General features: G+C 41.4%; 3 protein-coding genes across 3 annotated transcripts; 1 reads left to right on the top strand and 2 right to left on the bottom strand.

Moving 5' to 3' along the window:
- The first annotated feature begins 152 nt into the window (after positions 1–152).
- slc25a37 (solute carrier family 25 member 37) lies at positions 153–8,614 on the top strand. The gene is made up of 4 exons (XM_035165689.2): positions 153–481; positions 4,431–4,659; positions 4,992–5,048; positions 5,670–8,614. The coding sequence occupies exons 1-4, from the start codon at positions 290–292 to the stop codon at positions 6,164–6,166; spliced, it is 975 nt and encodes a 324-aa protein (XP_035021580.1). The 5' UTR covers positions 153–289; the 3' UTR covers positions 6,167–8,614.
- A 6,747-nt stretch (positions 8,615–15,361) lies between these two features.
- nkx3-1 (NK3 homeobox 1) lies at positions 15,362–16,841 on the bottom strand. Its single transcript, XM_035166416.1, has 2 exons — positions 16,594–16,841; positions 15,362–16,294 (listed from the first exon to the last, which is right to left on the bottom strand). The coding sequence occupies exons 1-2, from the start codon at positions 16,787–16,789 to the stop codon at positions 15,891–15,893; spliced, it is 600 nt and encodes a 199-aa protein (XP_035022307.1). The 5' UTR covers positions 16,790–16,841; the 3' UTR covers positions 15,362–15,890.
- Positions 16,842–22,845: 6,004 nt separating this feature from the next.
- Positions 22,846–24,585, bottom strand: nkx2.7 (NK2 transcription factor related 7). Its single transcript, XM_047341416.1, has 2 exons — positions 24,306–24,585; positions 22,846–23,408 (listed from the first exon to the last, which is right to left on the bottom strand). The coding sequence occupies exons 1-2, from the start codon at positions 24,583–24,585 to the stop codon at positions 22,846–22,848; spliced, it is 843 nt and encodes a 280-aa protein (XP_047197372.1).
- Between the last annotated feature and the right edge of the window lie 439 nt (positions 24,586–25,024).

Here is a 25,024-nt window from a genome sequence, read left to right as displayed (position 1 = left end):
GACGCGCTGACACTGACATAACAGCAGCGGGGCTGTGGCGCGTCAGAGGAATTGTCAACGGAAAAACTTGTGATTGGCCGCCTCAAAGCGAGAGCCCGCCCTATTGCTGAATATCCGGAGCGCGATTGGTCCACATGGGCCGAAGACGCGCCCCCCTCAGCTGCCGACATCACGCCCAGGGCGCTGGAGCTCCGGTGCGCGCGGAGATGTTGTGGTTGTCCACGCCGCCGCCGACACCTTTCTGAGCGCGATCCCGCACCGCAGAGCCCGCAGCGAGAGCTCGCCCCGCATGGAGCTGAGCTCGGAGCCTGCGGCGGCAGCGCTGGAGATGCCGCAGAGCCAGAAAGACGACGGCCCTCTCGTCAGCGACGGCGACTACGAGAGCCTGCCGCCTCATGTCTCGGTGGCGACCCACATGACAGCGGGAGCCGTGGCTGGCATCCTGGAGCACACGGTGATGTACCCCGTGGACTCCGTCAAGGTAACACTCACCGGGTGGACCCCGCTCGCCTCGCCGCCTCAGCTCCGTCACCAGCGGGCTACAGCACCGCTGCTAACCGCACACACGGTCCGCTGCCCACTGCTAACAGGCGTTAGCTTTAAAACAGTGGAGATGCCCATCACAGCAGCTAGCCGCGCTGTTAGCTAATTCAAGCTCGTCAGCCTGCTTTTGCTAACTAATTAAGCTCGCTAGCATAAATTAAACCAGGAGTAAAACACAGCGAAACCCGGAGCGAACTAACAGCTTTACTAATTCACACTTCTTTCCATGTGTAACTATGAACTTTGCTAACGCAGTGAGCGGTTTGAACGCCCACTGTTGCCTCACCACTGTCACTTCTGAGTTAGCAAGGTTAGAAGTAAGTTATGGACGTTTACATTGGTAATCATTAGCTCCTCTTTAGCTTTCCCCTGTTTCTGTTCAGCCTCCGCTTTATTCCACAGAACTAAACCAGTTGTCCCCAGGTTATTACTGGTGTGAGGTGACGTGAAGGTCAAGGAGGTGGTGTGGCAGTAACACAATGTCTTTATGGCTTTGAATTCAAATCCACCGTCTTATTACCACAACGATGCTACCCCTCATAAAAGGTTAACTTTAACTTTTTGCTGTGTTGCTTCACTTCCCGAGTGTAGTTGCGAAAGGCAGCGACCACTCTATGATGCACAGATGACTCATTAACTAAAAACAACTCTGGTCCTGTTGGATGAAAAGCGTCTTTCTTTATATTCACAGGATTACATTAATAAATCAGCATTTGATTAGAATTACTTTGACTGAGACAAATGTTGTTTTTACGGGATTTAGCTTCAGTATATAAAATGAACAACAATCCAATATACTGTAAAAAAGTGTTTTGTAGTGAGCATTCAATGCAGCACACTCTAGAGCTGAAACAATTGATTATAGATTAATAACTGATTAAAAGAAAATTAATCTGCAGCTGTCTCTTATTTTTAAAGTAATTGTTAACTTAATATCTTTGGGTTTTGGACTTGGCCACTTTAACAAGTCATCACTTTTGGTTGTTGGAATTCATGATGAGAATTTGTCATCATTTTTTTTGACACTGTTTAATTGTTAAGAATCAACTTGGCAGCTGCAGCCTCAATACCCGGTAAATATAACATGGTTTAGATATATCGCCAAGGACCTCTTTCTTCTTTCTTCATGTTATGTAGTTACCAAATACTGAAACAATGATCACACCATGTTTCTCTGTCGCTCACATTAGTAACAAGATAGTGAAAATGTAATATTGAGCAAATTTTCCCAAGAAAGTAAGTAATGCTACACGTTAATGGCTGAAACTTGCTATGAAAAGAGTCTTTGCATCATGTTGCAAATATACTGTAAGTCACTTGAAATTTGAATTCTTGTACCAGTTTGCTCATACAAATATTTGGCATGAATCACACAAGTTCATGAACTGAGTCAATCCTTCTGACTCCAGCTCTTTGTATAGCTGGTGTTTGAAAGAACTTGTTCACCAATGAGTGCCCTCTTGAATTTCGATGCAGTAGATGGAGTTACGAAACTAAAAGCAATGGTTAAAAATTGGCTTGCGTCTGCAAAGTAAATCTCTAACTGTTGGGCCGATTGTGATCCTTGCCCCTGAAATCCTCTCTTCTGCTGTTTTCTAACAATGTGGTGTTGTTGTGATAATTTGGTATGCGGCTCTACTCGAACATTAATCTTGATGTGACACAGAAAACTGCAAACCTACTGCCCGGATAAAAAAAGTCTTTATATCCTTTTTGCTTCGTAGTCTTGACAACTGGCTAAATTAACTCATGTTTGTCAATGTTGTTATTATTATTAACTTATTTGTACTTTTCCTTGAACAAATGCAGCTCAAAGTGCTTTACAAAAAAAAAAAAATCCCCTTCACTGAGTACTTCTTAGGAAAATAGATATTTATTACACAAACAACTGTTGTCATTTCCTCCTGAGGTTACTCTGCACTTTGCTACTGTCTGATCAGTGTGTGTGTCTGGCTTTGAAACATAACCTGTTTTGAAATATCGGTGGATCTAAACTGATGAAAGACTAACTCATGGTTCCTTTTTCCTTTTCAGAGACGCACTCACTGCATTTGTTTTCAGCAAAAGATCATAAACTAAGAGTCTGTGTATGAAGTAATGAATTGAAGTCTCGCAGAAAACTTGAGATTAGTTTAGCTGAACGATTGTTTTAAATAAGACTTGATGTGTTTGTTTTTAATCTCAGAGTTCATTGGATACGATAACAATCTACTTAGTGTATCTTTCAGCCTCCCATACAGGCCGAGACACAGCTCGGACTCAGGGAGTAGCCCATGCTAATGCTAGGAGGGGGATCTTATCGATGTTGTGCACATGTGGAATCAGCCCGCACACAGCGAAGGGTGTGTGTGTGCACTCCATCTTCTGTTGTATTGATTAGTTAACGTCCATAGAACCACAACTGCCAAAGCTGAATTATAAAGATAGGACACTGAGTGATGTCAGAGGTGAGAGCGTTTGGATACACTGGTGTTTGCCCCCTGTTCTGTGACCTCAGTTGACTGTTACACTGATGTTAAAGGCATCTTGATACATGAACAATCTTAGGACTCTACCTTCAGGCTTCACTATGCAATTTCCATCTTAACAATATACAATATGAAAATAATAATATACATTATAAATGATGTCAAAATGTGTGAAATTTAATTTCAAGACAAATGCAACCATAACTATAAACTTCCCGAACATGAACAAATTTGACTTTTCTCCCCTTTACTGTGAGCTATCCATCTATTCTTTTTTTCATTCATTTTTATTTAGTTTCAAGTTTCAAGTTTACAGGATACAAGTCATTCCAGCTTTATCTGTAAAACATACAACGGAACAAAATGGTGTTTCTCAGGACCCGCGTGCACATGCAAACAGTTCAAAGTCAATACAAAAAAGCAGTGCAATCAAGTGCCTGAGTTAAAATGATTTAAAATAATAAAAACATAATAATAGACATTTTAAATTTTGCAGTTTATTGTTATTTTTGTGTTGTTTAAGTGCAGGCAATGTCTTTTCTCATCAAACCTTCTGTACTTGTCAAAAACAAGCACGGTCTGTGGTTACAGTTTGAACTATCTGCAGGTTACTTTGTCCCCAGCATAATTTCAGTTTCAGATTAGCTGTAGAGTGAAATCATATTGTCATTTATTATTAGTTTTATCTGTCAACTACCTCATTGAAAGGTGTGCATATAAAATTCATATTAATGCATCTGTCCTCCACAGAATGGTGCAATTATGTAGTTTTGAGGTTGTCCACAATAACCTTAGACATAAATTACGCTACCAGGTTTTGTGTGACCCCAGGATCCCAAATGCATATCAAACGGAAATGTAATTGATACTTTATTGTCAAGGCAAAGGAAGGAAACGCATTGAAACATGCTGGGGAAGATAGACTCGGCCTATCTCCTGAGTCAGCCCCAGATCTCCACGCAAATAAAAACATGCTTTGTGCCGGCCAGATAACTTGGCATGGTGGAGTAAAACAAAGAGCTGCCACCACCCGTACCCCATCCACACACACACACACACACACACACACACACACACACACACACACACACACACACACACACACACACACACACACACACACACACACACACACACACACACACACACACACACACACACACACACACAAGCCTTGTGAGAGACACACATCACTCTGACAGGAACCTCACTGCTGCCAAGAGCCCTCACTGTCGGAACAATGTGACAGCCTTACAAGGAACAATGCATCAAAAAATGTTGATTGGGCTGATACCAGGTGTCCACTTTGAAGCCAGCCACAGTATTCATGCAGAGACCTAACATCAGCACTTGTTGACCAATCTAACCCTGCTGGAACCATTGATGAGCAGTGGTTCAAATACATGTTTGTTTTTGCAGACCAGGATGCAGTGCCTGCAGCCAGACCCGAACGCACAGTACAGAAGTGTGTATGGGGCTCTGAAACGGATCATTCAGACCGAGGGGATCTTCAGGCCTCTGAGGGGCCTCAACATCACCATGATGGGAGCGGGGCCAGCCCATGCGCTCTACTTCGCCTGCTACGAGCGGGTCAAACGCTCACTCAGTGACGTCATTCAGAGTGGAGGCAACAGCCATTTAGCCAACGGTATGAGTCCCTACGTCTTTACACAAATCACTTGCCTGTCATACTAACTGTTGTACACGAGGCCGAGCAACAAGGCCTGGAGGAGGAGTGTTAGGATAATGCCTGTTAATGCCGTTTCCTGTTTGGAATGGCAAGGACAAAGCCAAAATCCTAACGTGCGATCTGGGATGTGTGGGTACAAAACTGTTTTCTAGCATGTGAACACAAGTAAAAACCTGGTTAATGACCCCGACCAATGGAAATAAGGATCATATATGTGACCAATGTAATGACAGTTTGTTGTTATGCTGTGTTGTTATCAGAGTTGACAAGACCGGTTTATGTTTTAACAGGTCTGGCAGGTAGTGTGGCCACTGTGCTCCATGATGCAGTCATGAACCCAGCTGAAGGTAAGAAGAATAAGTCCAAGAAGCCTCGCTCTTGGCGGGCGGCTCGGTGCTGCAGCTGTTAGAACTGTTCTGGCAGGAACGTTCTAAAGCTCCAGCTTCCAGCTACCTCCCACAGGCTGGAATAGTTTGTTGGCCTTAGTTTGCATCTCTACATTTCCCATGGGTGTGAATGGTTGTACGTCACTATGACAGAGCCCTGCCATTGACTCTTCAGGTTGTAACCTGCCTCTTGCCCATTGTCTGCTGGGATTATCTTCAGTCCCCTATGACCTTCTAAAGATTCAGTGGATATGATTGTTATAATTTATTATAATAATAATTATAATAATGATATAGTTGAAAATACTACATTTTTTTTATTGTCAATAAACACCATGAATAATCTGTGATTTTAATGCCTGAGATACTTTATTCTTCTGTACCATAGAACTCCATTGTTGTCCAAAACCATCAATGAGCTACACTGTTCTTTATCTCTTAATTGTATTGTAAAACTAATTCTTCTGATGTTTGAGATATTTGTTCAATTATTTTTGCAAAGAACAAAGTAGCATGTTAAAGTACATGTATTTTCAATGCAGCCTTTACTAACACTGTTCTCTGTTTCCTCCCATCACTCAGTGGTAAAGCAGCGGATGCAAATGTACAACTCTCCATATCGAGGACTGCTGGACTGTGTTCAAACGATATCGCGGACCGAAGGCATGGGCGCGTTCTACCGCAGCTACAGCACGCAGCTGACCATGAACATCCCCTTCCAGGCCGTTCATTTCATCACCTACGAGCTGATGCAGGAACAGTTAAACCCCCACAGACATTACCACCCTGGCAGCCACATACTGTCGGGAGCAGCGGCGGGAGCCATTTCTGCGGCGATAACCACTCCGCTCGACGTTTGTAAAACGCTGCTCAACACCCAAGAGAATGTAGCGCTGCACTCCATGAAAATCAGCGGCCACTTAACAGGGATGGCCAACACCTTCAGGACAGTGTACCGGCTTGGCGGAATGGCAGCCTTCTTCAAAGGGGTCCAAGCAAGGATTATATACCAGATGCCCTCCACCGCCATCGCCTGGTCCGTGTATGAGTTCTTCAAGTACTTCCTGACGAAGCAGTAGCAGGAACAAGAGGCAGGACCAGGCCCTGCTGTCATGGAAAATGCCCTGGAGCAACCCACACCTAGACCGATGACAGATTTGCCCGACCTGAAGCTGCGTGAGCTCAATGTATTGTTTCCACTGTGGAGGAAGTAACATCAGTTATTGTCTCACAGGGAAGTCACTGTGGTTGAGGTTTGGCAGAGAGCGACACTTCTTCTTTCCCACATGCTCAAGTCTGTGTGTGTTTTTGAGTTAGGATCACGTTGCACGAGGAGGAGGTGACTATTGTTAACAGAACAGACCTAGAAACAGAAGAGTGTCTTCTTCTTCCTCCTCCACAGTCCCATCAACCACAACTCTCCAGTCCCTCCTCTCTACATGTGCTGACCATATAATGAAGTTGTCCTGAATGATGTTTATAGTTCTTAATATTGGAACTTTCTTATTTATTTTGTTAGCTTTCTGAGGCCTGTATTTTAAGGATGTTTGTTTTGTTTCATGGAGTATTTATAAAGAACCATTACAACACATTCCTTATTTCCACTCCACAGTGGAAAGTACATCAGCGCTTTTAAAGTGCCTCATAAATATTAAATGCTATTTTTTTTCTTTTTCTATCTTACGCACCTGATTTTGAAATCTTTCCACATTTCGTTTTGGTTTGGTCCAAGTCTTATCAAAATAAGATAAGATTACGATCTTATTGTGGCTCTTTGTCACAAATGGTCCTCTTTTCATCATCGTAGGCCGTAACGGTCTGTTATTTTAATTGCCTTGTTAAAGTGAAGAACTAAAACACTCCAGAATCACGCACAATAACCTGTTGCAGAAAGAAGGCAGCTTTTTTATATGTATTCAAACACGTGAATATATATTTTAGGGTGACTATTTCTGAGAAACCTCATTATGCAGGTCCACGGGTGGATCAAATACGGCTGTTACTTGATCTGGCGCAAATGTCTCATGTGCATTTATACTGTGATGTTTATATGTATAAATAATAATGACCTTTCAAGGTTGTAGATTGTATATATAATATTTTTCAGAATATAAGTTAAGCTGAAAGTTAAAATGCACACTTGGTTTGATCAAAACTTCATGTGATTTGATTTTGATTTTAAAAACTGACCAGTGACGTCAGGCGCTCTTGTTACCATGAGACCGAGCCTGATCTCATCAGCTGGTGAGCAGGCAGCGTCATTTCTTTTATTTCCACTCGTCCTGTTGAACTTACATATTTCCTGTGTGCTCACTGCTCTCTCCAGCCAATTGTCTATTTTTGATACAGTAGTCAAGACATTCCACCAGATATTGATGTGATCCAGCAAGCGGCCAGATTTATTTGTTTTTAATTATGGAGGTTTTCTTTTTCTTTCTTACTCTGGAAAAGTTCAGAGAGTTTGCCAGATTCCAGTGGAGTCACGAACCCATTAGCAACAGATTCTTCTTGCTTGTCCACGTGGGTAATTATTAATATACCAAAGACATGCATTCTATTTTACACATCACATTTTGAACCTGTAATCCCGATGCTGCGTGCCTGCCTGCTGCGAATTGTCGTTCCACGTTCACCCCCACATGGCTTCCTCTTCAGTATCTTTCAGTTCTGTCTTTATGCTTTTGGAGCTTGTTGGAGAGAAAGAAAAATCTTCTCTACCGTAACATTTTTCATTCTCCTCTGACAAGTTTCACTAATGACTCCAAAAACAGCAAAAGCAGTTAACTGGAAAATCAATGATCTTATGAATATTTTGGAAATATTTCAGTAACTTTGGAAAATTACATTGACTGCTAATTATTGACAGACTATTTCTTTTTGACTAGGCTTTATGAAGCGCTTATATTGATCAAAGTTACACGTGCAATATGAACTTCACATGAAAGGATAAGATGTTAAACTTGAATTATAAAAGTGGCTTAATTAGCATTTAGCTTCATGAAGCTGTTTTATTCTCCTCAAAGTATCTAATCACAGTAACAGTACGTTTGTCCACATTGTGTTTTCACAGTTGGATCCACTGACAAACATCAACTCATCCAATGTTAATCTCATGATCAACAACAGGACAATTCAGTCAGAATAGGTTTTGATTTATTGCTTTATGCCTGTAGTCAATGCTGCATTATTCCTTTGAGGTGTCGGTGCAAAATAGAGAATCATTATTCCCCAACTGTGTGTCCATGTGATTTTAACATGTTAAACCAGTGTTTCTAATGTATCCTTACATCTTAAAGAAGATAGGAGAGCTCATATTCTATGTGGGGATTTTCATGATGTAAATATTTATATGCTAATTACGCACAAATGATAAGAAATGGGAGCTGGGGGTGGGCTTTTTTTTTTCTGCTGAGTTCCATCTCCAGAGTAGGAGTGCTTAGAAGTTTGACCATGCAAATATGAAATGATTGTAATAATGCTGCTACAGTATGTAACACTGGAGCTGAAATAAACATGCAACTGAGGAATGCTGTGGTTGTTGTCTCTTCATATCCTGTCTCCTCGATTTGGTTTGACGTAACTTACTTTCCAGTGTAACTATTCTGTTTTTATCCACGAGAGGAACAAAAAAACTTCAAAATATGTCAGCTGTTGAGATTAATTATTTTTTAATTACAAAGAAATATCATGAGGTCAGTGCTACTGATTTCAAACCAACAAAGATTTGAGAAAAACTGACACTGAACTCACCTTTTGAGGTAAAGAAAATCATGGATATTTCATCCATGGATCTAATTTTCCATTTTGTTTTGCAGGGTTTTGTATAGAAATTATCGTTAAAAAAAACCACCTCAGATGTGGCTGGTGTGGTTCAAAAGAAATAAAGATGGATGTCGGTGAACAAGCTCTGGACATATGTCAAACAAGTAGTTCAGACGGAAATCTGCTCATTCCAAACTGTAGATTAAAAGTAACTGGTACACCTACTGTGTGCTACTAATGGGGAAATTGTTGCTATGTTTTGAAATGTGTCTTTATTTCAGTGCTGTGAGCAACACCAGCAAAGAGACCAGTGTCTGAAACCCACAGCTATGTGCACCACTGATCCCAGTGGATTCTGTAGATTAGAATATGCTGATCTGAAATTAGTCTGAAACGACCCTTCAAAGTCATATCCGTCCTGTAGAGGGCGCTATAGTATTACTTAAAGGCAGAGATGATGTTGACATTGAGTTGTCACTGACTTTCTCAGATACATGATGTGATAAGTCCAGCTCTACTGACTCTGCCCTTACACCCCGCCCCCTTGCCTTTTACATTGATTTTATACTGTATCTCTTAATTTATTTTTTGCACAACAACGTTTCTTCATAATGTTAAAAAGAATCCGCAAAGATAAAACTTAGGTCCCAGTAACGCTGCAAACTGCAACTTGAAAGTTACCTAACTCTCAATATTCAATTTGTAAAGGCCACTCTTGTTATGTTTCATAAAAAAAAATTTCAGTTTTATCTCGTCTCTAATTATTTATTTTATTCCACTAGGAAGCGAGTAGGGTTTCGACTGCAAATGCTCTCAGACAGAAGTGAGGGTGTGAACACGCCTGTAAACACAGATACCTGAGGATCTTCTGCTAATTGGATTACTGATAACTTTTACAAACACAAGAACAATATCAACAATCATTGTCATCATTGTTTTTAAAACTATTCCATAGTTTATCTGAAGGTAAACCACATATGTCCTGCATGTTATACTGACAGGAAATCAAGACTGATCTGTTTTTCTTCTATTGAAATGCAGACAGTGCAGCGCTTCATTCCAAACCAACATGCCTCAGGACACGTACACTTGTGCTGCCACCTTGTTGTCTCAGATGTGTTTAGTTTTCGCCCTTGTCCACGAGCAGCTTGTTTATCTGAGGCGCACAATGGTCGGCCCCCTGTCCCCTGTCCTTGTCATACTTCTCTTATCACTTTCATCTGCGGTAAACTATCCCACTACTTTCTATGTTTCTCATGTCACAGACAAACACATTGACCCCCTCTACCTGTGTCTTTCCATCTCTCTCACACACACACCCTGTTTGCAGCCGCACAATCAACGTTAACCATCGGTTCAGTTGGATGCTGAGTTGCATCTGCTGATGGGAGAAGAAAGGCAGCTGCTCCACAGGTACGGTAACATGTGGGATCCAGTTACACTATGTGAGGAAGTTTACGAGTGTTCCCATGTGGAGAAAAGATCGGGGCTGTTTTAAACCGTCTTATCAACTTCAACAAATTTGTGAGACAGTCACGGCATATTGGAGCACCGACAAAGGCTGTCTTTGTGGTCAGGCCCTGGCTTTCGCCTCATCTGTTGTGAAGATCTGCTTGTTTTTCAAAGCATCACTGGCCACCTTGAAGAGCACGTCGACCACACGGCTCCCTGCATCTCACCAACCACACTCCTGCATGCACACAGAAGATAAACTCTCGAGACTTAACACTGTGTTCATTGGCGTTTATGCCAGCTTCAACTACATATCCTAGAAAATCTGCCCAGAGCCACGTACCAGCCAAATCTATGATCTCAGTATAAAGGAGGCGATAAGACAGTAATGTTTCCAACTCCTCCTCGATGCTTTTCATCATTTACTTTCGAAATCCAGTTAATCCAGGTGGTGCAGAGACAGATTTAGCGACACTCCCCGAGCCTGTGGAAAGACAGAGGGTCTAACAGACACGAGGATGTTAAGTCCTCTTTGTTTGGGGAAACCGCGTCTCTTTGAGCCTCCCTCTTTAAGGAAGTGCAGGTATTACGGTTGCAAATACAATAATAATAGTTCTCCCAACCCTCGGCTTGAGCCTTCAACAGGCTCCTTTATCTGATGAGCGTGTGCATATGCGGCCTGAGACACACTGAGAGATACTGTCAGGTTCTCAACGCCGTCAAAACAGATGCTATCTGTCCTCTTCATGTCTAATTACCTGTTTACTCCAAGGGCCCAGAGTGAATGGTGCAGCTGCTGGTATTGTTGTTAAAAAAGTCACTTCAGTTAAAGGAAACCATTAAGATTCATGTCTGGTTTCAGTTTTTAAGCTTCTACATTGTGAGGTATGCCACAGTAGTATTATTGATTATTGATATCTTTTAAAAGCAACCTCAACACCTTTTTAATCTGGCTTTCAATTGATTTTATTCATTCATTTGTGTATTTATATATTTATATGATATATGTTCACTTATTTTTTAACGTATAAGCCTACAATAATTTTTTTGCTGTTTGAATTTGAGTATTTTTAACATTCTGCCACTCGGGTGCCCTCATTGGTATCTCGGAGTTGTGCAGATGTGTGTGGGTGGCTGGGCTTGCTTGACTGTCTCAGGAATGTTTCGTCTTCTTTGGTTCTAGCTGACTGGTCAGTTGTTACATAGGTAAAGACCCATAGAGGTTAAATCCCTGAGACCCCCCTGCTGGTCTGGGAAGGCCTCTTAGATGTGAGGTGGGGCAGCTTCAGGGGGCGCAGGCAGGTCCAGTTGCCTATGGACAAGTGTACAAGTCCTGAGGATGGGTGAGATATTTATTTCTCAGTTCCTGTTTTTGCTGAGTGTTTAAATTATTTATGTTTTTTACACTATGCAAGTGTGTGTGTGTGTGTGTACTGGGGGGGTTATGGGAAGCACTTTGAGTTACCTATTGTTAATATGAAAAGTGCTATATAAATAAAGTCGGATTAATTATATAACTAACGCCAGATGCTTGTTTGAATGTGCAGGTCTGAGTTAGTGTCATAAAAGCAGCATAAAAGTTGAAACAAGTTTATTAAAGATCCTTTAAGTAAAAGTACTAATTCCACACTTTGAAAAATCTCCCCAACAAGTAAAACTCCTGCATTCAAATTTTCTCACTGCTAAGCTTGAGCTGATTTGAGCGACTTTATTTACTGTTGGGTATTTTATTCAACAGCAAAACATGGTATCCTATAAGATCATCATATGTCTGTGAGAACCATGTATCATCTCACTATGCATTTTCCAGCTGATGCAAGAGGCACATGAAGGAAAACTTAGTCCTTCACTTTATCACAAACATTCAACAACATCAACCCACCTGAAGATACAAGGTTTACACTGACATCTGAAAAGTAACTAAAGCTGTCTGACAAACATAATGGAATAGAAGTAGAAAGTTGCATAAATGACAATACTTATGTTAAGTACCTCGTGTGTACATAAGTACAGTACTCGAGTGAATGTACTTAGTTTTCTTCACCTTTCTTCTATGGGCACAGGCCAGATGTGACGGTTTACTGCAGAGAGAGCTCTCAGTGCTCCCTCTATCACTTCCATCAGTCCTCTGCTGCTCACACACTTCAGCTGTGTTACTACAAACTTGCCCTTCTTAAATATGTAAAGCCTTAAATCCTGCACGCCATCTTATCAGCAGTGTACTGAGTCAGCTCTACATGCCAACCTGCATGAATCACCTCCTCACTTCTTAGGCCACAGAGAAATAGTTATACTCTGAGCAGTTCACTGGAATTTGAAAGACTGCAACTATAGTTTCAAATTATTGATTGTGAATTTTTTGTCTGAAAACTCTTGAATGACGGCAGATGAGAAATCTCGTTTTTTTTAAAGAAGTATAATGTTAAGAAGACCTACACCCTGCAATGCTTCAAATTTATAATATGTGTTTCTTACTAATTGAATTTTTACTGGATCCAAATAGAGGCTGAAATTCATTTGACTCAATCTTGTTTTTGTCACATATAATTACAGCATTTTATATAAACGGAGCGATGCTTGCGAGCTAGTTCAGGCCGCCAACTCGAGCTGCGCTGCTCAGATCATGTGACATACTGTACAGCATGTGACATACCTCACTCTCCACAATCAACTATAATACACACCCACCTGATTAGGCGGTCTATTTAAGGAGAGAACACTTCCCATCACTCTCTTTGCTTGCCCCCGCTGCTGCGTCAGTATAGCTGCCAGTTGCTTCAGCCCCCCCCCCCACCACCCCGCAATCCACCTGTAGGCTCCGACGGGGGTTATGAATATTTGCTCATCACTGTCACCACAGGAGGAGTATGGAGGCATTTTATGTTTTTCTTCTGTTGTTTTTATATGTCACCATTTACTTGAATTGTATTGGATTTGGCTGCGACTCTGTTTACCCCTGAAACTCCTAAAGTGTTTTGTGGACTCAAACACTTCACCCACCCCTCCATTGGCAATGTAGTGAGTAGATAATGAGTCAACTTTCATTTTTGGGTGAACTATCCCTTTAAGTCGGAGCCTCGACGCCAAACACTAAAATGTTCTACTGCTGCAATAAACATTTGAACGTGAGTTGTCTGACTGTACTCTGAAAATTGCAATAGATTGACCTCAGAACACGATGGGATGCTCCTGGTGGTGGAGAAACAGCATCATAGTGATCATTAACTTCCCTGGAACAGCGGCATACAGATGAATGGAAAGGCCTCGGAAAAACTGTCAGCTGACACAGCAAAGTGTGAGTTTCCTGACAGACATAATTATTATTTTTTATTTGCAAATGTTTTATTTGACCTCAAAACCCAGACCATGCAAAGTTGTGATATAATAGAACTTATGATAATATTCCTCAGAGAAAAATGTGTTGTATCTGGTAAAGAATAATTCCGACACACAGTCACAGCTCTGGCATATTCAGACTTCAGTGAACCTGAAGAACCCGAAGGAGGCAGTGACTTTAGCTGCTGAGGACAACGTACAGACACACAGGAGACCATCTGATAACAAGAGGAGACAATGTCCTTAATTCATTCAGCCATGGATAATATCAATAATCTGGAAGATAACAAACCGCCGTATCTGAAACCTGTAGCAGGGAGGCTCAAGTGCATCCTGCATGTGTCTCATACTGGCACATGCGGGCGATGGATACACAACCTATAAACTAAAGGCTAAATACAACTGCCAGGCAACCAGATTATCTTCTTGAGGTTCTACAGCCACAAGCTTAGAGCCCATGGCTGTGTTAAAGCCATTTTACCATGATGAAAGCATAAGGGCAGTATTCCATGAAAAAATTATACTCACAACTAGATTGCGTTGGAAATTTGTAAACTGTATTGCAATTAAAATAATTATATGCAGGATCAGTTTTAATTGCATGATAGTCCGGGGAGGTTTGGAAGAGGCGACACACTCGGAACTCTAAAAACATGAATTCAGGTATATTTTTAATTTGTTGAACTTCACCGCAGATACTAATTATACTCATCATTATTAATGTATACATAAACATCTTGATAACAAACATGTGGATCAATGCATATAAATGTGGTGCAGTTTCATCTGGTGTACATTTCATGGCTTATTGCTCCTGTGGCTGAAGTTGATATTTTGTATCAATCATAAAACTAAAATAAAAATGTTGCTCTCTATTTGGGTTTCTGTTATATTGGGTTAACAATGGAATAATTTGAAATCGTTACTTAGTGTAAAGAAAAAGTATAGAGTTAAATACATTTGTTCTACATACATATATCTTGTGTAACATAGTCTTTCTAAATAAATCATTTTAGTTTTCATGGTTCTGCTCTGTACCGGTTGTCAGTGGGTTCAGTCTTTGTTCCCAGCAGCAGTCATGTTAACAAACAGGTTTTTGTTAATCGTTATCACAATCTTGTGATGAGCTACATGATGCGTTCACGACCTCATGCCACAGTCGCACAAGCAAAACTCTGATGTGAGAGACAAAGACACATGTTTGTTTTAGAAATCAATGCACGTTACACAGCTTTAAAAAACATGCACTGTAAGTATGTAAATATCTGGTTATATCCATATGGAGGACTTTTCTGCTTCAATCAACCAGATTTCAACCCGTATTGTCGTTTCATATTATTTTCTATTTTATTCTTGTTCTCTGACCAAAATATGATTATTTAAAATTTCCCTATGAACTAATCAGTCTGTGAATTTTGTTTGATTTCCAAACTGAACCATTTTGAGCTAAATTCCACCAAAATCTCTCAGATAAGAAATTGCAATCGTACTTCCTTATTAATTTCGCTTAATGTCTCCTGAAGAAAACAGTTTTATCTCTAAGTCATCAGCTCGGGGGCATTTTGAAGGAATCAGGTCTCACTCTTTAGCCCTCATCTCACTATTATCTTCCTCTACCTCATTGAATGCACACAGATGTTTGAAATATTTCCCATATGAACATTCAAAGAACTATCACAGTGTTATTCTTTCAATACAGTGGTTAACATTATATCAACTACTACTTCAACTACAACAAATTGTACATTTTTAATTATATGCCAAATACATTTGATATATTATCATTTGAGAGTTTCCCTTTTTTCTCAACTTTTGGCTGTAATATACTTTCTTTAAGCAACTGGGCTTCATGTCAAAATGCTTAAAATTAGCAGAATTGATACAGTACGTCAGGAGCATAGTTTTAATTCATAATTCATAGTCATTATTTGCTCTATGACAGGTATTTTCAATTCAATTTATTTTCTGTACATTTTAATACAAAGGCACATGAAATGTATCAGCATCAGTTTATTAAACAATCAATAATCAAGTGAAGTCAGTGATTAAATGGTTTGTTGTGCAAAACCACATCATATTCATTCATACTGTACATACATGTTTTTGTACGTCATGCTTTTAGCCAAACTGGTGAAGCTATCACGTGATCACACGTACGATTCTGTGACACATTGTAAGGAATCATCTTTGATAAGGAACATTGAGCCTAAATATCAGGAATACCACACATGATTTAAAATCCCAGTGTCACTTTCACCATAATGTTGGTCCCCAGGGGCCACCGTAGTCCCACAGGTACGGTCTGTACTGGTAAGCTTTGCAGAAAGAGGTGATTAGAGACGACCGCACTAAATCCTCTCTCAGGCCCTGCAGTCCCTCGGCTTTGTACACGTCCTTACTGAACTCTGACATCTGCTGCTTTCGTTTAGTTTTGTACCTCCGGTTCTGAAACCAGATTTTCACCTGGGTCTCAGTCAGTCTCAGGGCGTTGGCCAGGTGAGCCCGCTCTGGGGCTGACAGATATTTCTGGTGGTTAAATTTCTTCTCCAGTTCCAGGACTTGGAGGTGTGTGAACGCAGCTCGGGAGCGTCTCTGTTTCCCTGTGGAGGACAAACTGCTGGACTCTGGGGTGATGGGACAGGAGGTGTCCAGAGACCCTGTGAAGTACAGATGTGAACACGTCATGAAGGGAGACAATCAAACTCTTATAATCAATATATAGAATAGTGTAGTCTGCAATATCAGGATTTTGAAGTAGTTGTTCATAGGTTCATGACAATGAATAAAAATACTCTTTCTCCCATGAGAACTTCAATACATTGCTACAACTTCTGATTATACAGACCTATAATTTAAAAAAAAATGTCTCCATCATCTAAAACATTATTTTGGATATCAAATACACATAACTTTTGGGTTAATATAAAATTCCTGTGAGTGTATATCTGCAGCTCACCTGACTGTTCTCCAGACACTGTCTCCTGAGCATAAAGTTTCTCTGTCAACTTTTCAGACTCTTCCTCCTCCCACTGTGAACATCTCTCCATCTTCTGATAACTGGATTTGCCATTAAAGCTGGTGCTGTCCTTAACGGACAGGATGTCCTCTATGAGGAAGGAAGTCCGAGGTTTAACTGTATCAGACATGTCCATCCAGTAAATCCACAGATCAGAGCCAGAGGGCTGCAGCTGCAGCGGGACGTGGTTGAAGGAGTGTGAGTGCTCACACACCCACCGGGCTGAATTTATACCAGAGCAGAGGCGGGTTCACACACGCTGCACTTACAAGATAAGAAGGCGGGACAAGTGGCTCACTGTACTGTCAAAGTGTTAATCACCTTCTGTTGTTTTATGCAAAATAAATAGGAATAATAGAGTTTTACCTTTAATTACAGTAAACTGGCCTTTTTGAAATATGGCTTATTATATAAATTTCCCAAATTAAAAAACAGACTTACATTTGTTGTAAAATGCATTTTTTTAAACAACAGAGTTTTAATATATTATTATCATATATGATATAAATATAATAAATGGCTTCTTTCATACAATTTTAAAATGTGATATATCAACACAATGTGTTTTATGTATTGTAGCTTGACAACCAATAAACCAATGCTTAGGTATAAATATACATAGGAATTATTATTCATACACATGAAGTAAATCTGCCATACACAGCAGATATTTTAACTTTAAAATATGCAAACAATGTATTCTCATAAATAGAGTACTCTAAATAGATTTTACTCATATCCAGCAAAAACCTTTATCTTCAGATTAATTATGTTTCATAAATATATATAAAATAAATATGAAAAGTTATATATTCATTGTATTTTTGGATATATGGTTTTACACAGAATAATTTAACTGTTATAGAAGCCGGATGGATTTATGCCTTGGGTGTCATGTCTCCCTCAGTTCAGGGCAGTAACCCTGTTGTCTGCGGCTGCAGGGAGACACCTCTGTCTGCAGTGGTGGGTGGTCACACACCCACCGGACTAATGAGTTTGACACATTTGTGCTCACAGTCTCCTGAACGGACACAGTCACTGTTTATTTGTTGTTCTCCGTGGTTTCGGCCTGACCTTTCCACTGAGATTCACACATTTCCTTGGTGTCTGTGCTCCTCTGGGAGTTCGTGCTCATTTAGAAATGCATGTATGACAAACGTGGTCCTCTGCGTGCACCCTGGCCCCCTGACTCCACCAGTGTCGCTGCACCAACCACACACCGAGCAGTCACCAGCCCCTCACTGTTACGTTAATGACACTTTGCTTTAATTCGATGGGAGTGCAGCAACCTTCCTGAACGTTAAGTGCTGTGTACTTCATGTACCATGTGATATAAAACCACAGTGACTGATGTAATGTTTAACGTGTTCTGTCCTGTGTTGGTGGATCATCATTTATAAATACACATCCGTTTAAAAGATTCCTCTCAAGCATTAGCTGCTGTCTTGTCAACAGTGTATTAAGATCATCACTCTGATATGCTTCACCTTGGATTCTTTGTCTGCAGAGGCACAGTGTGTTGGACTGTAAGCACAGAGAGCTTTTATCCCTCTGTCTAGACACAGTTTTTCTTTCTGTCTTCTAAACCCTTATGTGCATTTTTAAGATCGTGCGGACATGCAGGCCTTCAGGAGGAAGAAAGATGCCATTTTAGCAACGTTTTGATCCCATTCAAATGTATACATTGATTTCAAGTGTAGAAAAACTCTTGGTGACATTATTCCCTTCAAGAATACATCATCGGTGTCGGATCGACAGTTTTTCTAAAACAGGGGCCATGAAGGGGCCACATTTTACACAGAGGGGCCAATTATATGTCCAACATGCATGCACATTTCCTGATTTTTAATATTGCTCCTTGTTCAAGCAAATTGTGTTAAAAGCTTAGAAAATATTTTTAAATTCTCAACACATTGACATATTTGATGTCGGTATTGTTAGTAAGTAACATTTTTTTGAACACTGACAGTACAGGGACTCTCCAGAGGCCAATTCAATTTCAGCTGGGGCCAGTGCACCCCTGGCCCTCCCCTGAACCCGCCCCCGCATCTTGTTCCCATGTGGGGGCCTCTGAGGGTCTGTGTTGTGCTGGATGAGGCCATCATTCTTTTGTTGTAAAGATCTAAACGTGTTGTTGTCCTCTGCTTTTCTTCTGAGACAATCTACGTGATTGCTTGCACTGAAAACAATCACATCTTTTTACTCCTCACATGCGTCGTCATCCTCTTGTTTTGCATGAGACATGACATAGTGTCACCTCTCACCTTTTAGCCCGGAAAGGCATTTGTCTTCCGCAGCAGGTAATGTGCGGCGACAATGTTTTCTTTAAGTCACAGATAGTTGTTGTGCCATCAATCTTCTGCTGTCTTCCCTGTCATTTCTTTGTCTGGGACGACGAGCAGCGAGACTTTTTTGTCCTAACAGTGGATTTATCTGCTCGGCATCAGCGTCATATTGTGTTGAATCCCACACCTGCAGGTATTGCGCAAGTTCGTCACTCCGTGTGTTGTATGACATAACAAATATGTCATCATGCTGGACAGGTAAGTTCACAGACAAAGCTTGATAATAACAATTAGTGTTCTGTCATGTTAAAGAGATGTGGGAGTCTTCGGCAAGCCAGCAGCCACTTGAAGCTACAGGGACAACCACACAATGAGCTATTTCACCAGAGATGTGGTCTGAAGAGAGGCAGATTATCCACCGTCAGCCCTTATCTTTCATGGATAGTTTCTTCTCTCAGTGAGTTCAGAATCAACAGTCTCTTATGTGGATTTCGTCAGCCGGGTGGTTGGACAGAGAAAACCCTGATCGTGGATTTACGAACTGTCTCAGCTCTGTGATAAACACCAGATTATCAGAGGGACTTTTAAAAGATGTCATCACAGAGTCCAAAATGACACATCCGCTTTTTTCTTTCTCTTTAAAAGTTGACGTAAGGCAGTGTACGGGATGACTGAAAATCTTTTTTTGAAATGAACCATAATGGGTCTCTCACGTCATCGTCTGTTTAAACTGACCCTCATGAACAGTGAAACAGTGTAATCAAGCATCTTTATTCTGGGATTTTGTTTTGAGTTATATCTCTCTGTCAGACCCCCCTCCTCTCTCTGCCTCTCTCAACAACAGGAAACTTGTTATTCCACATTTCTCTCAGCTCACTTTCCAACCCATTAACACCTCAATAGGCTTATTTGTTATCATCATGTTTGCAAATCTCTGGAAGACGACAGAAATCAATACACAGTTATATTTGTTCCCCAAAGAAGGAGTGTTCCTGTGGAAAACCCAGCATTCACGTTTAACGATGTTTGACCGGTCCCCGGGCTCTGCGGTGGACATCAGCCGGTGCCGTCATTAATCTGTTGGGCCCCAAGAGAGGTGACACCTCTAGCCCCGACCTCAAGTACCTATAAACTGACCTAACATATTTTAAAACTGGCTTTTAATACCTGCTGTGACTCAGCCTGGGTCTGCTGTGGCCCTTGGGATCTAAATGTCGACATCCACCCTTGTTCTGAAGGGTACAAATCTGGACGTCTGTGTGCAGTCTAAAATTTGTAACCACGCTGGTTGTGCGCGTCAGCTCTATGCTCCTCGATATAGTTGGTTGTTGAACCCTTTCCAGTCCTTTTGGTGGCGTGCTCTTGGTTTGAGGAGATCCACCGGGTCCCACATCTGTACAACCCGTCTTTGAAGAAATATGTGTGTGAACTCTTGGAGATAAGTCGTAACTACACTTGGTCATGAGTACTTGCTGACAGAAGGGTGCAGTTGACAAACAACCTGGGTGCGCATTACTACCACCTACTGGAATGGAACCTGGGATCAGGTACACATGTGAGGAACACCAAACCGCCGCAGACCCTCATCTTAGTATGAATGGGACTGAGGGAATGTGCATGTGATCAGAACGAGTATGCAACTCTCAGCGGACATGGACCATTTACTGCATATCTACACTGTATCTGCCAAAACTAGACCGTTGGTGGCCCCACTAGTTGCACAGCCCGCTCCACACTCCAGCCATGATACCTCATAATCTAGCTCAACTAGTCTCACTATTAGCTAACAGTTAACGCTCTCTGAGATAATGCACATTCTTGAACCCTATCCTGACCCAAGCAAAGAGTGGATACTTGGTTCACTCTGCCTTATAAGTGCAAATTGTATTTCCTCAGGTTAAACTACTGAGGCTGTGGCTTACCCAGCTGTCTTGTTAGACCACTTCATCTGAAGTCAGACAACCATCACTGTGTAATCAATGATAGCCACCACTTTGCATTAGGTATGAGCCTTTGACCTGTTTTACCAAATAAATGGTGTGAAGGTGAGAGAGCAGGCAGGTCTACAATAAAAAAGAACTGATGGTTCATCAAGTCGAACTGAAAAAGCTCCAGTGTGTCCCTGCATCCCTGAAAATATGGATTCACCAAGGAATGAACTAGTTGATTGATTAAACACCTTTAATTATTAATGGGTCAGTAACCAAGGTGAAAAGTTACATTTACTTACATTTACATTGGATTTCAATTAAGAAGTAAAAGTCTACATTAGAATTACAAAGGAGATAAGATCACTTACCTTTTAAAACCCGAGTAAGAGATGTAACTGCACACACACACACACAGACACACACAGACACACAAACACACACACACACAAACACACACACACGCACACAAAGGCATTATCTGATCTCTTGAAGGGTCTCTGGTCTCCTCTCTGTCTGCAGCGTCAGTCTTATCTGTGCAGAGAGGCTCCTGCAGCTCTTCTCTCCCCCTAGAGGTGTTTCTCCTCCTCAGGCCCTGTGTGCACCTCTGCCTCCGTGTCCATCAAAACTGACACACACACAAACACACACTACTTTTTGTTGTTTTGCTGTTGCTGTCAATTCATTAATTTATTATTAGGGTAAGACATCACAACTGGCTTTGTTGGATTCTGTTCTGTTGTAAGCATTTGGTGTGACAATTTAAATCTCCACATAAATACACATTTCCACGTGAGGCTTAGGACCAGGACAATGAAGCTAAAGGAAACTGACGGATACTTTTTGCAGTGCAAGTAAATTTGGGTCTTATCAGTGGCTGATGGAGGAGTGAGTGACAGGTCAGACTGGAAGTGTTTCCAGTTTGATTGAGAGTTTGAAGGAGTTAAAGAGCCACTCTGTCTGCGGGTTTGTTTACCAAGCAAAGCTCCGGGATGGGACAGGCTCTGCAGCCTTATCAGTGGATTTGTGAATGGGACAATAATGAGCTGAGTTTGATAGAGCAGCACAGCTCAGGTCAGATGTCACTTCATCCATTAGCTGTTTGATGGCTCCCTTTGATAAAGTGCACAGAGGAAAGCTCTGTGGCCAATTAGCCACTAAAGAGTTCCTGATCAGGCATGTTGCTTTTGTTTTATTTTATTTTCACGGGGACATTATATCATCTCACTGGAAGCAATGAATTGAGGAATCTTGTTAAATTTGATATCATTTGGCAGGACAGGGTGTGTGAAATGATACCATATGAGTCAATAAAGAAAATGATCACGATAAATGTCACATTATTATTTCTTTTAAATTTAAAGACAAATTTAGCTCCTGCATGAGTGACAGTTGTGGTTTTAAAATATTCTATGTAAAAATCTGAGGTGGATCAATTATGTGTCATACCTTCTCACTGAGCTTACGATACATATTGAAATGTTATTATTGCAATTAATGAAAATGATTTGTCCAAGCCTTATTATTCAGTAAGATTTTATAGGACCTCTGAAAGCTTTGAATTGGTTATTTTTAAAGTAGGAAAGGTGTAAACTTTGTGAAATTGTGAAAAACAGATGAACAAAAAAACGTGTGTTATAAAGTGTTTTATAAAAGAAAAACTGAATTGAATTTCGCCAATGGAAGCAAATTATTAAATAATTTAAAATAAAACATATTTAGTTGATTTAAAGTAACTCGAACTTTTTCAAGAAACAATGAAAAACAAACAATAAGAAATCTAATTAATAATGTATGTCTATTAACACTGTGAATTATAGCCTGTGACTGAAGGAGAAACCAAAAATTGAATCTTATATCAGCTGATTTTTAATTAACCACCGACTTTTTCAAAAGGATAAACACACAGTTCCATACAAAATATACAGTAAAAAATATTTAACAGTTTTCTTCCACACAGATCGTGGATGTCCCGGGGCTCACCAGCCTATCAGTCCCTGTAAAGAAGCCTGGAAGTGTCCGTGGCTGAAGGGCCCCTCGCCGGCTCCTGTTAGATCCACCAGCTGGTTGTTGGACATGTGCGCAGCGCCCATGTTGGCCGCAGGAGACACGCTGTGATAACCGCAGCCGTACACGCTGCTGTTGGCAAACACCGGGTTATAATGTCCCACCGTCACATTGTAGGGGGACGAGAGCGAGCCGGCGCCGCAGAGTTTCCCGTCCCGCACCAGCACCGGCACCGCCACCCTCCTGGGCGCAGGTGGATAACCCGCCAGCTCCAGGGACTTGTCCTGCCTCTGACGCTTACACTTGTACCTGCGGTTCTGGAACCAGATCTTCACCTGGGTGGAGGTGAGCTTGAGGATGCGGGCCAGCTGCTCTCTCTCCGGGGCGGACAGGTAGCGCTGCTGCCTGAAGCGCCTCTCCAGCTCGGACACCTGCGGCTGGGAGAAGAGGACCCGCGGCTTCCTGCGCAGCCGGGATCTGCGCTGCTGCTCCGCGCTCAGGTCGCAGCCGGGAGAACTGTCCAGACCGCTGGTGTCTGCACAGAACAGGTCAATGATATTAATTTCAATAATCCATAATGTACAAACCATTTTTACACGTGTAAAAACATCAATTAATGGTATTTTAGGCTAAAATAAAATAAGATAAATCTGCTGATGGAGTTTGATGATGTCATGTGTTTCTATACCAACATTTTCGTAGTAAGGTTAAAGTTAATGCCAAATCTGATGAGTTTAACTTTTTATGGCTGCAAGAGACCAGATATTTACAACTGTTTTTATTATTATTTTTGTACACTGTGTTTGTAATATATTGTACAAAAATAAATACGTACTTTGCTTCCTATTTCCTCCACTTACAAAATAAAATAAAATAGTTAGTGTAGAAAAAAGTCAAAAGGTGTAAAATTGGTTATCGTAATGTTTTCACGACGTTACGTTTGAAAGACGATAGATGTATCTAAATATAGAAGTGGTCATATGACGTTGTCCCACTTAAACAGACTTACAATTTGGTCTCGTCGTTAAATGGATCGATTTACGTTGAAGACAAAAATCAGCAAACAGTGCATTAAACAGCGTGCCCTTGAGTAATCACAGTAAACAAATAATAATCGTAACAACAACAATCCTATTAGTCACACTTCATTGCTCCTTCTATTCCTTACACGTGCGTAATTATGGGTGTTTGGTGTTAAAATATTACAAGTGAGTGGGTCTCCCCATATTTGGTGGTTTATCTAATAATAATGATGTTTGCTTGAGCTTTCAAATTGAGAGATCTGAAGCAAAAGGAAAATGTTACAGGTCTAAGGCCGTTTTCCTCCCTGGGAGCACAAGGCCCCATTCCGCCAGGTGGCCTCCATACAAACAGCCACTGGTGTTTAAAGAGGAATGGGTTTGATGGTGATTTACAGCGTGTGTCATCTCACCCTGCTCATTTATCTCCTCCTCTGCTGCCGAGTTGTGAGCGTCGAGCTTCTCCTGAGTCCCGGGGACGCACGGCTCTGTCCGGCTGTCATAAAAGTCCCTGCTCCTGGACGCAGCGAGCATGAGCTGCTGATGCTGCTGCTGCTGCTGCTGCTGATGATGTTGCATTGGAACAACTTGGTCCGTCACCAGAAATTCGTTCTCAAAGTCCCTGTGCTGCTCCAGCCTCAGAATATCCTTGACGGAAAAGGGCGTCGAGGTCGAGGTTGAACTGGGATGCATCCCCGCAACCTTTCAGTTAGCTGCAAATTACTTTTTAAAAGAAATCCTGATATTTACGCACTGTGCTCGAGCTGCTGGTGATGGTGACGCTGCGCCTCTTACTAACTGACTGGTGAGTGGAGGTCCCGGGAAGATAGGAATCATTCAAAGGTCCGGCTGAAGCGCAAAGGGAGAGATAGATCTGTCACCTCTCTCCAAAACACTGGCCAACACCCTGCCTGCCTGTGCGCACAGTCCTGCAGCTGCCTTTCTTCTTCTCACCTTACAGGAACTCCTCTCGTCATGTCCACCCTTCTCTGCCGGGGAGGAGGCGTAATTAACAAGTTTAATTAGGAGATAAGATCTGAGCACCATACGAACTAGACCCAGAATAAACATTTGAACGAATTTATACGTTTTAAGTTGTTGCTTTCAGTCGAGTGTCTTTTTTTTTACAATC

This window comes from Hippoglossus stenolepis, chromosome 9 (assembly GCF_022539355.2).
Source record: "Hippoglossus stenolepis isolate QCI-W04-F060 chromosome 9, HSTE1.2, whole genome shotgun sequence".
NCBI lineage: Eukaryota > Metazoa > Chordata > Actinopteri > Pleuronectiformes > Pleuronectidae > Hippoglossus > Hippoglossus stenolepis.
This window is presented reverse-complemented; position numbering and strand designations above follow the sequence as displayed.